Here is a 12,352-nt window from a genome sequence, read left to right on the forward strand (position 1 = left end):
AATGTACCTGTATCAGTCAACTTGTCTCAGTATTTTGGTAAACATCCAGCTTCCCTGTTAGCCATCTCTCTTCAGAAATCAATTGGCATCATGAAGATTATCATCCTCTTGTTTTTAGCTTTTGTGGCATTTTTGGGATCCGTGAGAGGAGACCAGGAAGAAGTTCCCAAGGTTAGGATGAACGGAAGAGGTAATTACAATATATCTTACGTTGAAATGATTTTAAAAATCGACCGACGATCATAGTCACAGGGGCGGCGGAGCGAAGTTGAAAGTGGGGGAGCACAGGGAAAAAAGGGCACCTTTTCTTTTGAAAAGGGCAATATCTTAAACATGGCCGCATGCAGAATATTTTCGATGGGGGCAGCACGCGTAAACTTAAAAAAAAGAAAAACTCGAAAGCGAGGGAGCATAGCGTTCGAACTTATTATTGAGGTGCAATTTGCATTTTGGTAAGTGAAATTGATGGATTTTGTGCATATTGTTAGTTAATTTTGTGAGAATCTTCATTAAAAAAAAATGTGCGTTTTCGATTTTTTTTTTTTTTTGGGGGGGGGGGTGGCTACTGCCCCGCTGCCCCCACACACTGCGTAAACCCATGATCCTAAAACAAAGAAAAAAAAATGATTTTACCCCACTCACATGACTCATGAAACTTAAGGCACGTAGGATTATTTTTACAATTTTTTTTCATTCATTAGCACTTGCAGAAGGAAGCAGAACGGCGCTAGATAAAGAAACCGGGCACTGAGCGGGCACGAAAATAGTTAGTTTTCAGAACAACTTATGAGAAGGCAAAAGGACACTCGTTAATACACAACAGGGCATAGGATATGATCGTGAGGGTCACTTGGGTAAAAAGGGGCACTGATTCGAGAAAGGGCATTCACAAAAAGGCATGAGAGCACATGCTCAGACATAAAACGGATCTTTCTCAGGTGAAAGGGGAACAGAACAAGTTAGTTGGGGCACTTTTCTTATGTAAAAAGGGGCACTGATTCGAGAAAGGGCACTCAAAAAAGGGCAAGGGAGCATTTGCTCAGACATAAAACGGATAAAACTTTCTCAAGTAAAAGGGGCACAGAACACGTTCTTGAGGGGGAAGTTTTGGTAAAATTTGATACTGATAGCACTTGCTAACACATAAAATGGATCTTTCTCAGGTGAAAAGTGTGGTGATAAAAGTCTGCAAGCGTAGATTATACTGTTTTTACAAGTGGCACTCCTTGGGATTTTTCATGTAATAAGAGTAGATTATGTTCGTAAGGATAAATTGATGATAGTATCATCATTATTTTATATAACATTTATATATCACATTTATTCTATAAAGGACCTCAGTCATTAAATGATCCTAAAGGCCAGCCACATATAGTCACTGTTCCTCAAGGGTCTCAAGAATCCTCAAGTATGCTATTTCTTTTGCACATTTTTCAAATTGAGCACATGGAGCAAGTATGAGGTGGAATAAAAAGGGCGTTATGACATGCTTAAGTTTCGTCCATATTCATGAAATAGTGTTATGCATATTATTGGCGGTACAATCGATGAATCTACGTTATATTTGGCAGCCAATTGTTAACTGAATTTGTTTCATATTCTTCCTCATTGAAGATAAAAGCAAAGAGCACAATCAGCTGTCTCATGTTATAGTATCTTTACTATATCAAATAATTAAGTATGAAATACATTGCAAAATTTCATGAACGGGCACGTAGTTGATTTAATTTACAGTGCAATCAAAATTGTATGCCACCCAGATGTTCAGATAATCATCTCGTCCATGTCTACTATCCTTGAAAAAGAAGCGACGACAAGATCTTGGATCTCGTCATGACTATACATCCCATGGGAGAGATGATCAGATATCATGATCGCGTAACTCGTCATGTCTACACCTTTTAGAAGAGATTATCAGATGACATGATCATGGATCCAAGATCTTATCATCTGATCATCTCCTCCACAGGATGTATAGTCATGACCAGATCCAATATATTTTCATCTGATCATCTCTCCCACAGCTAGGATGTAGACATGACGAGCTCCAAAATCTTGTCATCTCATCATCTCTCCCATAGGATGTAGACATGACGAGATCCAAGATCTTGTCATCTCATCATCTCTCCCATAGGATGTAGACATGACGAGATCCAAGATCTTGTCATCTCTTCATGTCTCCACGTCATGTAGACATCACGAGCTCCTAGACCACGTCATGTGGTCATTCTTTCTAAATGATGTAGACATATCAAGATTATCATCTGAACATCTAGGTGGCACTTTTAAGCTTCCATAAAATTGTGTTTTATGAAAAAAATCAACATTATTGGTTTTATCATAATCATGGAGGCCTTTGCCTTGGAGTGGGCTGAACATGGCAAATTTTGATATTGATGATAATGACTCGTAACATTTACTCGGCATCATACTATCTAAAAATAGTTAACCCAATATTGGATAAAATGGGAACATGCATGTTTGCTGGCCGGGTAAAAAGATACCAAATACTTTGTAAACTTTACGAAATATTGCGTTAAAATTTATCCCTGAAACATACATTTTGCCCAATAGGGGGGTTGGGGGGAATTAGCTAGCAAACATGCATGCTCCCTTTATACCCATTAGATTATCCAATAAAGTGTAGCTGTTGCTAGAGAGATTTAGAGCGCGCGTGTGTAGATGTAAAGAATTGAGACGTTATCAATCAGATAGTAGGCAGTTTTCAAACCGTGACGCAGAACGAATACTAGAACAAGACAAATGCATCGAAAATTATAATCACAATGAAAAGCTGGGAGGTCTCATTTCGAAAATTGATAAATCGGAGTTTCCTCCTACGCTTTGTAGCTGACGAAAACATGCAAATAGATCGTTTGTGAAGAGTTCAGAACGAAACTGCTGTTTCGTTTCACCAATCCTAAACAAAAAAGAGACTACATTGTAACGAAGGGCATTACATGATCTATGTTCCAGAAAACGTTCTGTGTCGTGGTTACGATAACTCTCTGTCATTTCATTTCATTTCATTTATTTATTTCACCACGGTTAAAAAGCCCATTCAGCATAGCTGTTTTTCATTGGGGCCGTGATACAATATACAATATTCAATACACAAAAATGATCATAGTTTTTCAGCAAACAAAGTAATTCATTAAAAAAAAATTAAAATATTACACGGATACAAACAATTAAAGTGGATAAATGAAAAATACAGAGTGCAAGTTGGATACAAATTATTAAAATTCAGTTATCTTACACTTAGGTATAGGCCTACAAAAAAATTAAAAACTAAAGCTATACAAATCGTTATCCCCTGTACCCCTTGCGTTTCCCCACCCTTCCCAAGTGAAATCATTATATAAATCTTAATATGTCTGATTAGAGATTTAATTAAAGCACATTAATAATGGAAGCTTCATTTAAATGGAGTCTTAGTTGTGATCTGAAAGTGGACCTTATTGCTTTTAAGTCATTTGTAAGATTATTCCAGGCCATTGCACCTCTATATTCTAATCGCCTTTTCCCATAATTTGGTTTTACTTTGGGGATGCAAAGACTATAATCCGATTTGCGTGTTCTATAGTAATATATTTGATAATTAAATCGTCTACTTATATATTCTGGAACAGCTCCATACAAGATTTTGTGAATTAGCATTATCTTTCTCATTCTAAGCCTTTCAGTGACTTTGTCAATTTTTAATTGACGATAGAGGTCTTCTGTTGGATACCTTCTGGATACCATCAATACTAATTTAAGAGCTCGTTTTTGTAACAAAGTTAGTTGTTCTATATACCCTTTACCCGTATTACTCCAGACTCCATCACAGTAGTCTAAATGACATTGTATAATAGTTTTATACAAAATTAGGGCATGATTTTGAGATATATAAGGTCTAATTCTTTTCAAAAGATACATACATTTAGCAATCTTGGATTTCATATGACTGATATGAGCTCCCCAATCTAGGAATTCATCTAAAACAACTCCAAGATATTTTGTTTTAGTAACTCTTTTTAGCAATTCGCCATTCAAGGATACAGTTATGTCATTATCAACTTTGTGTATACGATTTCGGGTACCAATAAGAACAAATTCACATTTAGCTATATTCAACTTTTATTTGTTACATGCAAGCCACTCTGATACTGCTTGGAGATCACTCTCCAATTCAGATTTTATATCAATAGCATTTTGGGAACTGAAATAAATGCATGTATCATCAGCATAAAGTGATAATTTTGAATTTTGAATTACTTTACCAATGTCATTTATATATAGAGAGAATAGCAATGGTCCAAGCACTGAACCTTGTGGTATGCCACATTCAACGGTAGCATAATCAGAGTTGACACCATTCATATAAACGTATTGAGATCGAGAGGATAAATATGACTTAAACCAATTGAGGTTGACACCTCGTATACCTATAAAGTATAATTTATCGAGGAGAATCTTATGCACAATACTGTCAAACGCCTTTTTCAAGTCTAACATAATCAATCCAGTAAGTAATCCCTCATCAATATTCTGTAAAACATCTTCTGTGAGGTTTAAGACTGTCGTGTGGGTAGAATGTTGGGGCCGAAATCCCGATTGATTCTCAACTAAGATATTATTACTTGTTACATATTTATACATTTGTTCAAAAGCTATTTTTCGATAACCTTTGCTAACACCGACATAAGAGAAATCGGTCTATAATTTGCCATCTCTTCCTTATTTCCCTTTTTGAACATAGGTGTCACTTTTGAAACTTTTCATTGCTGTGGCACATTTCCAGTTTTTAAAGAAAGATTTACAACATGGTGCATTGGTGAGATTACGTAAGGAAGTACTTCATGAATGAATCCAGCAGTGATGTTATCTGGTCCACATCCCTTTCCCTTGGGCAATTTTTTAATAGATCTTCTACCTTCTGGGTTGTTACTTCATGAAATTCGAAAGAAGTATTTATTCCTGTCAAATAATCTAATGCAGACTTGTCAGTATGTGGTATCTCATGCTGTACTTCCTTACCTACGTTAATAAAGTGAATATTAAACGTGTTTACAATTTCTTTAGGATTTGTTATATAATTACTATTATTTACTTTAACTGAGTTGATCACAGTGTTTGTTTGGTAATAGAAACTTAAGGGAAGCCCACATTGAACTCTGATCTCCATTATTTTCATCAATGGATGATGCAATATATTCACGTTTACGTTGACGAATATGCATTGTTATTTTGTTCCTGAGTGCTTTATACGCAGACCAATCTTCATGATTCCGAGATTTCCTAGCTTTTAGTTTTAATTTATTTCTGTCTCTTATTAAATTCACCAATTCTGGTATCATCCAGGGGGATACTTTATTCTTGATTCGATGTTTCTTGGCTGGTGCATATTTTTCTATTAATTTCAAAATGTTTTGAAAGAAGTTATCACAAGCAATTTGACAATCAGTGGACAATGATACATTATCCCAGTTGATTTCTTCGAGCTCAGGTCATATCTTATTCGATAATTCAAATTCTCATTGATATACATAGCTATACCTCCACCTGATCTATTTCTATCAAGTCTTACTAAGTTAAAGTTCATAATACCGAGTTCAGTGTTTTCTATCAAATCATTTAAATGGGTTTCACTTCGTGTAATTATATCAATTTTGGTACTAAGTAACAATAATCTGAGCTCATCAATGTGCTTAATAAGAGAACCGATATTTAGATGAGAAATTACAATTCCTTTGATGGATTTTATACTATTTAACTTTTCTTCAACATTCTCAGAATATACGAGAATTGAGTCATCTTCATTAGGCATGGTTGTGTTAGATAAATCATATTTCCTTGATTGAAATTCGTCTTGGTTTTCATAAAACGGAAGTTCAGAAAGAAGACATGGGTCACAGATCCAGTCACATTCTGAGTTAAATACAACTTCAGATACAGATGTGCAATTAAAATGACACCAGGTTTTACAATTCACACAGAGCAGTGCTTTTTGATTACATTTCACTGATTTTCTACAAAATGCATGGATATTTCACAGACATTAAAATTAAATCCCTTTTACAAAAACGACCTTAAAAAATTATTATAAATTTAACAAGTTATACAAAAGTATATATATTAAACTCTTTCCCATAGAATTCAATATATTGATTAAAACGATATATCTATGGAAATATAAAAGCAAATGGTCCAATGTTTAAAGGTGTTTATAACGAATTAGCGTTTAGGAAGATCGTTATCTCCGCGGATCCCTCGCGTTATAAACTTTCCTCCTGTCGCTCGGATGAGGGCAACAATCCTCCCATCTGATGACCAGGCATCCTTCACCGCTTGGTTTGCTCTTGTTTTTGCGAGAAGGTCCTGATTTTTTCGAGTTAGGTGCTCTTGTATAGACATACGCGATCCTTTTAGTAGTTTGCGACTTTTTATGACGGATTGTCTATGCTGGTGCTGTCGATCTGCTTGATTGGTTCTGGTCTTCTCGGCCGGTGCTTCGTGTCTGCATGCGCCCGCTAGCTGGCGTCCCATCGGACGCGTCGCCTTGGTTACGACGTTGCAGACGATGTGTTCGATCGAGAGCCGAGGGATGCAGATCAACGCGTAGTTTTTCCCGCGCGATTTTGCACACTACTTCGGTGGTGTCCTCTCCTTTTGTCTCCGGGACCCCAAAGAAGAGTAGGCAATTCCGTTTGGAGTACTGTTCCAGGTCGTTAGTCTCCATTTCTAAGTGTTGGAAGCGGGATTGGTATTCATCAATTGCTTCTTTCAGCTCTTTGATCTCCTTTTGTTGCGAATCCCGATCAGTTTCTAATTCCATTATTCTGCTTTCTTGCTTCTCAAGTTGACTAATTAGTTTAGCGAACTCATCACTGGCCGCTTCTTTGACAGCTTTCCTGATAGCTTCGGTCAGCCGTTCACTGGTCATTATTTTTTCAATGGCCTCATCGATGGCATTCTGATTTGATTTAGAAGTTGGCGCCATTATGAATGAAGGAAAGAAAAAGATGGTGGCTGTATATCTCAGTCGTCACCCCTGTTTCTGTGGTCTATATTTTAGGCTGCACTCGTTAAATATCACAGTATCGTTTATAAAATGTCTCGAAGAGCTTAACACAATAGTGCGTTGATTTATTTATTGATTTGTTTTTATTTCCTTGATCACGAATACTTTCAGGTCCTTGATCACAAACACTTTTAGTTCACATAGGTTACTGCGAAACCGAAGGCTCACAATTTCAATCCAATAGCAAATACATCATGGGATCCGCGAAAGTTGGTAAAATAAAGTAAAATATTACATCATTGCTATAAGCGTTACATCAAGAGTTAATTGATATTAAAGAAGTGACTGCATATCCGTCAGTTTGATTTACACGGCGTTCTGGTATGCGATTTAGTAGGGGAAGGCGGGGTAAGTTGTGACAGTTTTTGCTTTTTGCATGTTAGAATTGATATGATTAATAATCTTGTCGAAATAAGTACCTTGCCTTGAAATTTAATTCTTCTGAAATATTTTCCACCTATATATAACTTTCTATCCCCACACTGAAAGTCATCGTGACCTTTGAAAAAAACAATGTCAAATGGCTCAACTTGCCCCATATATGGGGTAAGTTTGAGCCACCTTCTGGGGTAAGTTGAGCCACAAAAACTATGTACAAAATGTATGAGGGGAGAACCAGCATGTCAATTTTTTGTTTAAAGTCTTTTCACTTGTTAAGTCTCTATAAATACCAACATCCTTTAAAAGGAAAAGAGCAGTCATGTAAATTTGCTCCTTTCAGCCAGCATTTCAATCGATTTTTATGGTTTGTTTGTTTTTTAAGATACATTACCATAGGAATTACCATGGCTCAACTTGCCCCATGCTGTTTGGCTCAACTTACCCCAGTCTGAACTTAGTGCGATAATTTTGTATCCACACATTTATTATTCATCCATCATATTAAAGACTATGACAAGAATGAAGATCCATACCTGGACTAATAATGGTGTTATCATGTCTTTATTATATTTAAAGACGTGTGTGTTTATAAAGCTCTTATCTATTTCACACTCCTTTTTACTTTTTTGGCTGAAATTCAAATTTTTCCCTCTAAAAAAATACTTTTTGTTTCAAAGTTGAAAACAATGTGGTGGGGTTATGGGTTATGCTATGGGTCATCAATACATGACACCACCACAATGTCTGACTCATTCATTATTGGCCTGGGGCTGGTGGCTCAACTTGCCCCTATGCTCAACTTACCCCGCCTTCCCCTATGTATAGACATGATAGACGTAAAGGCTTATAGCGTGCGTGTTATACTGACTGCCAGTTCACGAGAGTTAGTTGTCAGATTTATTTATGTCTGGGACGGAGGCAGGTCTATATCCTGAACCAGTGGCGTACCTAGGATTTTCCACAGGAGGGGGGGGGGGGTAAAAACGTCGGTCAAAAAATTTGACAAGCAAAAAACAAAGAAAAAAAGTTCTTCAATCATAAAGGATTTCGTACCAGAAAAAAAGGTATTTCAAGCTCGTCAGGGGGGGGGGGGGGGGGGCAGGGATACGTCCTTTGCAAGGGTTGTGGCTCGTCAGGGGGGGGGGCAGACTGCCCCCCTGCCCCCCCCCCGTAGGTACGCCAGTGTACTGAACTTTGACGTCATTATAAAGACGTGGCGTGAACCAAGATTCTCTGCATCAATTAATAAAAATCCCCACTTTATTTTCTTCTTCGTCGTCGGTGTCTTCTCCTACTTCTTCTTCTTTTCCTTCTTCTTTTTCTTCTTCTCCTTCTTCTTTTTTTTCTCCTTCTTCTTTTCTTCTCCTCCTACATGACAGTTCGTCTCAACAACCAAGGCTTTACAAACACAAATGCAGGAATAGTAGAGGTCTACTTCAGAGGAGGATGGGGCATGGTCTGTGCAGACAGTAACGTGGACATGAAAATGGCCAACGTAGTATGCCGTCAGATGGGATTCGATTTGGCAGTAGAACTTGCTCAGCCAGATGGGTATTTTGATGACAGCTTTGATCCCAATGAGAAGGTCTGGCACAATGTGCTAAAGTGCAACGGCGATGAAGATACCATCAGAGATTGTCAGCTTGTGGGCAGTCTTGGGACACCTGGACAGACTGAATCTAGCTGCCCTCGATCAAGCTACGCTGCGGTCGTTTGTGGAGGTAATAAGGTCTTTTTATATTATTATTTGTTTTCCATGAAGTCGCATCATAGTTAAACGTCAGATGCGACTTGATTTTGGTCTTAAAATTGTAGCCATATAATAGACGTAATAATTCAAGGAATCATATGGCCAGAATTAACACCAATTACTCTGCATGATGTGGTGGAAACGCCACCTGTCCGTATGCACCAAAGGATCTTTAAAGGACAAGTCCACACCAACACAAAATTGAATGAAAAAAAAGCATAACACTTAAATTTTCATCAAATCGGATGTGAAATAACATATTTCTTGAATTCATTTTTTGTGGACTTGTAGAATATCGGTCGTGAAATTATCAAGATCTCATAGCAATCCCATTATTTCTGGATAGATTGCGCTATATCAATGCCTACTGTTTTTATTACTATTATTGTCAGTATTATATTATTATTGTTATTATTATTGTTGTTATTATCATCATCGTTATCATTATTAGTAGTAGTATTACAATCATCATCAACATTATTATTATCATTATTATTATTAGTTGAAGTAGTAGTAGTAGCAGCAGCAGCAGCAGCAGTAGTAGTAGTAGTAGTAGTAGCAGCAGCAGTATAGTAATAGTAGTATTTCCATCAAAATAATAGATTTATTTAAAATCATTTTAAACGATTCATAAAGCTATTTCGAATAGGATTCTGAAATGTCTGAGTTCAATTCATAATTCGGAACATTAGGAATTAACTGCACACTATATATGCGGACAAATCTTGACTCTCATCCTGTGTTAACTTCATACGATAACACTGAATAATGTTTTCATTTTTTAAACAGATAATATGCCAGATGCGGACGTCGTTACGAAAGAAGATATGAAAAGTCGAGCGGAAAAATTTCTTCTTGAACTTCTCCAAGAAGCAAAGAAATAGAAATGTTCGCTTGGACAATAAATATATCGGCCTGCCGGATTTGACTGAAACCCAATTAACATGAATCATTTTAATTGTTAAGTGAGATAAAAACTTATAGTAAGGCCTACATATTTTTCTTATAATCGATTCAGATTTGAAAATCGAGGCGCCATGGCCGAGTGGTCTAAGGCGCCTGCCAATACCTGGAAAGTCCAGGGTTCGATCCCCGGCCGCGGCACCTATTCCCGTGAGCAATTAAGGCATTTAATCTACAATGCTCTTTTATCCTGCTTTCAAATAAATAGAAATGCTAGATGCATTATGGTAACTAAATGTGCACTTGTATAAAAAAATAGAACATTTCAATTGTCTTCATTCCATAAAGAAATGTTTTACTCTTTTCAACAACACCCGACTGTATCCAATATCCACTTTTCTTACGCAATGTCCAATGTTAAATTCCTAACCTTGAGCATTATCGTTACTCTGCACTGCCATTACATAATCTATTTTTCACATTAACTCTATTTTAACATTATATACAAAGAGAAAGTTTAGCATCACTTCTACTCGGTCATGTAGTGAAAGCTTTGAAGAATTAAATATAGATAGAGCTAGCCACATGACCTTCAGCTCATCCATGATAAGAAATATTCTATCCGACATCATGGTCTTCTGTCGCTTGTGTAGTTTGAGTCATTTTAGTATATGATTATCCAATTTCAAATAAGATATAGGCCTACACTGTAAAAAGCATTGGTCGAAATTAGATTCCTGGTAGATTTTAATCAATAAATCCGTTAACTATGATCATTTTTCTCAATCGGACACATATTAACCAAGAGAATCGTCATTTTGACCATTTTTTTTATACCACCACCTTTCAGTTAAATGTCTATCATGACTTTGTTCAAAGGCTATATTGTAATGGATTTTTAGGGGATATGAAGGAATAAATTACAGCAAATATCAATATGAATCATGATCAAAATCGTCTTTCAAAAAGTGTGTAATTATAGCCGGGAGAAATGCAGCGAGTGAGAAAAAAACATATTGGAGAATAACTATACAAATTAAAGCAAAACCAAAACAAAGGTAAAAAAATAAATGAATGTGTTAATTAGACAGAAGAGTAGAATAACAAAGATCATACTCAATGGAAATAAAAATATAAGTAAAAACGAATTAAAATGTCGAAGCAAACCTTGTGATGTTTAGTTAAGTTATGTACAGTGTGTTAGTATGGCGAGTCAAGAGGGCGCACGAAGAAAATCGTTGAAAAAATGAATGCACTTGAAAAGAACGATAAACAAGGTAAAAAATAGCTTTTGGGTTTCCTTTAACCCAGTAAGTTTTAATCTAGAACGAACACACATACGACTTCACTCAACATCACAAGGTTTGTTTCGACTTTTGTCAGGTACAGCCCTCATTTGTTTGCTTAGTTCAATTTTGCTATTTTTTAAATTTCTGTTGAGTCTAATTACCTTGTGGATTTTGTTTTACCATTGTTTTGGCTTCGCTTTGATTTGTTGCTATTCTCGATTATGTCCATTCTGTTCTGTTGCTTATTCTAGAATTTGCTTTGTTTTATGTATACCAAATGAACACTGAGGAAGGCCAGGTGCCGAAAGATTTACAAGTCGGGTATAACTCTGCATCATTTGTGCCAATTCATTATACCCTTCTCACATTATACGAAAATAGTCAAATCGACTGGTAATAAAATCCATACCTCTCTCGCTATACATACATACATACACACACACGAACGTACGTACATACACACACATATATATATATGTGGGTGCGGGTGTGTGTATGTATGTATGTGAAACTATACATATATATATATATATATATATACGATTATAAATCATATATATATATACGATTATAAAATTATATAAATTTATATATATATATATATATATATATAAATGTGTGAAGCTATAAATGTACAACAGCTTTTGGCAACTCTTTTTTATTCAAATATTGTAAAGAAATGGATGAAGAGAACAATGGTAGGCGTAGCTTAAATCAAGGTTCCCCAGAGCTATCTACCCTTTGGAAAAATTGGTGATGCCGAAAAAATGTCTCTGCCGGGAATCGAACCCGGGCCCCCAGCTTTGAACGCCGGTGCCTTAACCACTAGACCACAGAGACGGGTTAATGGTTAGGGCGAGCCAGATCCGATTGACCGTCAGATAGACAGATTTTCGACACTATACCAATTATATTTTCCTTTGTCGGGTGAAGGTGAGTTTTGAACAATGACAAGCCGCCATG

At 36.4% G+C, this 12,352-nt stretch overlaps 1 protein-coding gene across 1 annotated transcript; it reads left to right on the plus strand.

Annotated features, from left to right (window-relative positions):
• LOC121410506 (galectin-3-binding protein B-like) lies at window positions 1-11,038 on the plus strand. Its single transcript, XM_041602650.1, has 3 exons — window positions 1-190; window positions 8,827-9,168; window positions 9,987-11,038. Exons 1-3 carry the CDS (start codon window positions 91-93, stop codon window positions 10,079-10,081), a joined length of 537 nt encoding a protein of 178 aa, XP_041458584.1. The 5' UTR covers window positions 1-90; the 3' UTR covers window positions 10,082-11,038.
• The last annotated feature ends 1,314 nt before the right edge of the window (window positions 11,039-12,352 follow it).

The sequence above is a fragment of the Lytechinus variegatus genome, chromosome 3 (genome assembly GCF_018143015.1).
Source record: "Lytechinus variegatus isolate NC3 chromosome 3, Lvar_3.0, whole genome shotgun sequence".
Lineage (NCBI taxonomy): Eukaryota > Metazoa > Echinodermata > Echinoidea > Temnopleuroida > Toxopneustidae > Lytechinus > Lytechinus variegatus.